This window comes from Pundamilia nyererei, unplaced genomic scaffold, assembly GCF_000239375.1.
Source record: "Pundamilia nyererei isolate P.nyererei 1_Seehausen unplaced genomic scaffold, PunNye1.0 scaffold00050, whole genome shotgun sequence".
In the NCBI taxonomy this organism is placed as follows: domain Eukaryota; kingdom Metazoa; phylum Chordata; class Actinopteri; order Cichliformes; family Cichlidae; genus Pundamilia; species Pundamilia nyererei.
The window spans coordinates 2,745,647-2,750,790 of record NW_005187451.1 but is presented as its reverse complement, the minus strand read 5'-3'; the positions used below and the strand labels follow the sequence as shown (position 1 = coordinate 2,750,790).

General features: G+C 44.7%; 1 protein-coding gene across 1 annotated transcript in view; it reads right to left on the bottom strand.

The window, feature by feature from the left end:
- Positions 1-5,144, bottom strand: part of mkrn1 (makorin, ring finger protein, 1) — a 13,993-nt gene that overhangs the window by 2,720 nt on the left and 6,129 nt on the right. The window contains exons 3-7 of the mRNA XM_005733201.1: positions 3,566-3,747; positions 3,031-3,254; positions 1,613-1,827; positions 824-934; positions 279-423 (exon numbers count right to left, since the gene is read on the bottom strand). Coding sequence (XP_005733258.1) covers positions 279-423; positions 824-934; positions 1,613-1,827; positions 3,031-3,254; positions 3,566-3,747 — 877 coding nt within the window. The remainder of the gene's footprint in view (positions 1-278; positions 424-823; positions 935-1,612; positions 1,828-3,030; positions 3,255-3,565; positions 3,748-5,144) is intronic.

The window sequence follows — 5,144 nt, the reverse complement described above, 5'->3', positions numbered from 1 at the left end:
AGCTATGAACACTGAGTCGGTGCATCTTATAGCTGTGACGGTGTTCTGTGTCAGTCTTGGCCGTCTCGTGACCTTTCACACTCCTACGAGCTGAAATTGAGCTGGGAGGAGTTGCTAATCCAATGCTGAAGGTTTTTCTTCCCTCTACAACACACCTACTGCTCGTGCCCCATCTCCCCCACCTCCCCCACCCCACTCCCTTGCAGTGGGTGTCCACAGCAGAAGATAAACACACTCTCCTGTCCGGCTATGATATGAAAGAGTTCAGAAAAAGTTACCCGGTTCCTGCTGTTGGATCCAGTCTGTCTTCGCTGAGGCTGAGCTTCCTCTAGCCGCCCGTCAGGAAAGGCGTGCTTGTAGAAGCAGTTTGAGCCAAAGGGGCACGTTCCACGACCCTCGTCAAAGTATCGGCATGGTTTACTTCTGGAGAAGGCAAAGAGGAAACCAGAGAATAAAGATGCCGTCTCGACAGCTCACACCAGGACAGCTAATCCTCGTGTGTTTCAGTTTCAGATCACGACTCCCCACACTGTGTGCTCACCATCCCACAGCTTCCTATTCAAAAATCTGCTTCTTCTTCCTGCAGGTTTTATAACTTGCTGTCGTCGGCCAGCTGCAGAGTTATAAAACCTGCCTTAAAGCTTCAGCTTCAGTCCTGCTCCTACTGCATTCTCGTTTAGTTTAGTCAAACTAAAGATGAACAACAACTCTGTGTCACCGTTTCCCACACTACACAATATGTTGTGTATACATGAGATGGTGCGACGCCTCGTTGCAGCAGCGATGCTCTTTAGTGAGTGTGGGCGTGTCATGCAAACCCTACCCCATGCCGTCTTTGTATTTCTGGATGAGTTTCTGCTTGTCGTCCTTATCTTCCACCCAGTACTCACTTGGGATGACAAAATTGGATGTGATTCGACACTCTGGACAAGACCTGCCCCAAAAAAGAAAAAGAAAGATTATTTTTGTTTTGACCCAGTCTCATCGTCTGACAATATAAAATGGCTTTAAGTGACTATTGTTGTGATTAATATTTATATAAATAAAATGGACGTGAATAAAGCACAGCAAGCATGCACTCACACTAGAACAGCTGGGGATCAAACCATCATCCTGTTGGTTCAGACAACCTGCCCCACCCTGAGAGCAGGGTTAGCAGCCACAGACCTCGGCTAGTGTCGCATTGAACGAGCTGATGTTTTCTTGACAGATCTGCGATGAACCTGATGTTTTCTATAAGCATCGTTTTGCCTATAGATATTTTTGCATTCCACTTTCTGCAGCTACAGATATTCAAAGAGCCTTTAAAGAGTGGACACTCGGGTGTGTGAGCTGGCTGTAGCTCAGGAGGTGGAGCAGCTCATCTCGGTTTGATCCCTGGCTGCTGTCAAAAATCCTCACGCTCCCATCCTTGCTAGTATGAATGAGTGAACGAGGCAAGTTGTATAAATGCTTTGAGCGCTCAGGTAGAGGAGAAAAGCGGCTAAAGAAGCCTTTACAAAGGCTGGAACTGTCCACCCTGACCAAACAACAAGCTCTGATGTCCTGCAGACTCTTACTCCACACCCACAATGTCACTTCCACTTTGTCCACAACAGACTGAAGCACTTACTTGATGATTTTGCTCTCAAACTGCTTGGCACTCCTCCACTTGCGAATGCACTTCAGACAGTAGCAGTGGTTGCAGTTGGAGAGGATGCCAAAGCGGCGCTCGCTAAGGTTGACCTTCTCAAACACCACCTCCATGCACACGCCGCACATCATGTCCTTGCTGCGCTGGATGGCAAATGATATCTCCATGTCTTTCTCATGGGCTTCAATGCACGCCTACAACAGGGAATGACCTTCAGTAAGCTGAGGAATCAACACAGAGGCCTTCACTGCATGCAGAACATTTCTGGCTTTAATCAGCTTCTTGTAAGTTGGGCGGTGTTTTGTCAGACTGCATTCAGGCAGGAGTAACACTGACAGATCCAGAGGACGGGTTGAAGAATCTTAAAAAGAAATCCACGGCTGCATTTACACACACTCATGGGCACGAATGTGGAGGGGACCAACTGGAAACACAAGCTCACATACATATACGCCCACCTACAGTTAGTGAAATGTCCCCTTTGAAGCCCACCACAACCAGAGCTTATCTATGTTTTTACATGCCGCCATTTTTGGGAGCATTTCAAGCTACCGTACATCAATACAACCGTTATGTCCCAGATTTTAATAATATGTTTGCATTAAGCCCATAGTAACGACATAAATTGCAAAAAAAGTGCAATAAACTACAAAAAAATGAAAAATCTTTTTGTTGCACATATTTCTAGTTAGAGAAACGTCGGAGGGACGTCCCTCAAGACTGTTACGCAAAAAAGTCGCACAAAATAGTTTCCAAGCGCAGGAAATTTATTGCGAGTGTCTTCATAGTTTCATTTTTGGGATACACTAATTTTTATCAACTGCAAGAAAAAAAAACAAACAAACAAAAAAACCCCAAAAAACAAAACCAGCATAAAAAAAAACTACGTTTCCCACGAAAAATGACACTTCCAGTTTCTGCAGGTAAGGGCAGACGTGTGATAGTTCGCGCTGACATTTATTCTAACGTAGGAAGTGCTACGAACAGCTGATCAGATGTTTCTGGATTATAATGTTTTTGTTGTTGTCAGCGCTTTTTACATGATTTTTGCAAAACCGTTTGTGGAAGGAAACTGCGACCCGGGACAAGCTGAATCCATCTTACACAAGTACAACTGCTCCAGTTTCACATGCAAAAACAATAATAATAATAACAATAATAATAATAATAATAACAATAACAATAACAATAACAGCAGCCTATGTGGTTGCAATTCCACCAGGATTTTAAAATCGTTGTGTAAAATGGGGCGTGCACGCTCCGATGGCCTTAAAGGTTTAAGTAAGGTGCGTCTCAAAGGTTTCTGGTTTCCATCATCGAGTTTGTGCAATAAAATGATTGCAGAAAGATGGTGAAGTACTTTGTGCGCCACCAGCAGGCCGTGCTGTAACGGTTACCTTAGTATGCTCTGAGCGCTGAGTGTTGTCAGAGGGGTGGAGCACCTGGAGGCCACACATGTCACACACATCGCCATGGAGATAAGCACAGTTGATTCCATAGCGGCACTCTCCGACAGCAGCATACGGACAGAGCTGCTTCCTCAAATCTTCGTTGTCCAGCGCAGGATCACGGTCAAGCTCCTCAATGAGAGGGACTGTGCTCTCCACAGTCGCTGGCTCAGCTGCACACACAGACACACACACACACACACACACACACACAACTGAAGTTCCTCTGCGTTTTCAGATGGAGCACAGCATCCTTAAAGTGGAGCATTTTGAGCTTCACATTCTTTGCATGTTCATAGTTGTTCCTGGAGCTCAACCCTCGCGGGCTGGCAGGCTGGGCGCCGCACACATTATTTGGGTTTAAATGTCAGGAAAACAAAACACCGATGTGACAGCATGTGTGCATAATTAAGTTGTTTCCCCCATAACAGCAAAAGCATCAGCATTAGTAGGCATCGTGATGTTATCAATCCTGACTGCTCACCACGTCCACAGTAGGGCTGTCCTGGAACAAACTCTGCAGCATTGACCCAGTCAGGCACCACTGGTCCAGGCGTCGGCCCACTGGGCTCAGGATCTGCTGGACTGGGCAGCGAGACGGAGGCGAGCGGCAGCGTCTGGGAGGCTGGCAGTTCCTCGTTCTTTACTGGTTTAGAGTGTTCAAACCTGAAGAACGACAACGTCACACCAGGACTGTTACAGTGTAGCAGTAAACAAACAACACATCGCTTCTTGTTACATTAATCAGAAGGTTGGTTCAGTCCTGGCTCCTCGTAGTAGGACAAGACTAAACTTCAACTTGTTCCTGATGCATCTAAGGATGGAGCACCCACTCTGAGTCTGGGACAAGTCGCTGCCCCAAGTGGAGGAGCTTAATAACAATACACCAGGTTTAGTCATTCACATAATTACATTCAGGTGTTCCATCACTGGAGTCACAGGTGTATAAAATCAAGCAGCCAGGCCTGCAAACTGCTCCCACAGACATCTGTGAAAGAACACGTCGCTTTCAGGAGCTCCGTGAATTCTAGCATGGTACCGTGATGGGAGGTCACCTGTGCAAGAGTCTAATCGGCAAGTTTCCTCATTACTACAGTGGTATTATTACCACGTGGACGCGATTGGGAATGACAGCAACTCAGCCACAAAGTGGTCAGTAGGGCTACAACTAAAATGATTTTGGTTGCCGACTAATCTGCCGATTTGTCTTTGATTAGTCAATTATTTTATTCTCTCTCATCTCCGCTTCCTGTGGACAAACCTGCTGTTCTAGGATCCAGTACCTCACCTGCTCCGCCCACCTGTGAGGATCAGCCTCTCGTCCCACAGCAAATTAGATAATCATCTAGGAAACATCAATTTGAAAATAACCGAATGTATTTTAAATATTACTTAATGTGATAGTCAGAATAAAAAAAAATATCAAGTTATACAAATTAAAGTGCTAGTAATATGAATAAAAAAGGTGCAAACAGGAACTAAAACGGCTTCTGTCCGAAAGTTTGTTCAGTCCAAAACAACAAGTTTCCAAAGTTCAGGAATCTCGATTGCAGTGGAGAAGCTCTGGAGGGAGGCTCGCTCTTATCTTTGATGTTCCCAGCTGCTGCTGATAAAGATGCTCTGTCACGACTTCAGCCATTTGAGAGCTGCATGAGCCTCTTTACAGGACAAACTCATCTAGAGCAGGGCGACCAAAAATATTTATCTCGATATACATTTGAAAATTTGCGATAACGATATAACTGATGATATAAGTGACACGAGACAAAATACTTTACAACTCCTGAACTTTATTAGTGCAAAAAAAAAAAAAAAAATCAATGTATTTTCACTTAAACAAGCAGCTGTTTAAGTGCATTAAAGTTATGTAAAGAATTAACAGTGCAAATGCAAATTCCTTGCTGACAGAAATTGGCCGACATATCCTCAGCAAATCAAATCAGTTTTATTGTCACATCACATGTGCAGGTACATTGGTACAGCACATGTGAGTGAAATTCTTGTGTGCGAGCTTCACAAGCAACAGAGTTGTGCAAAATACAATAATGTAAACAAGCAAAATA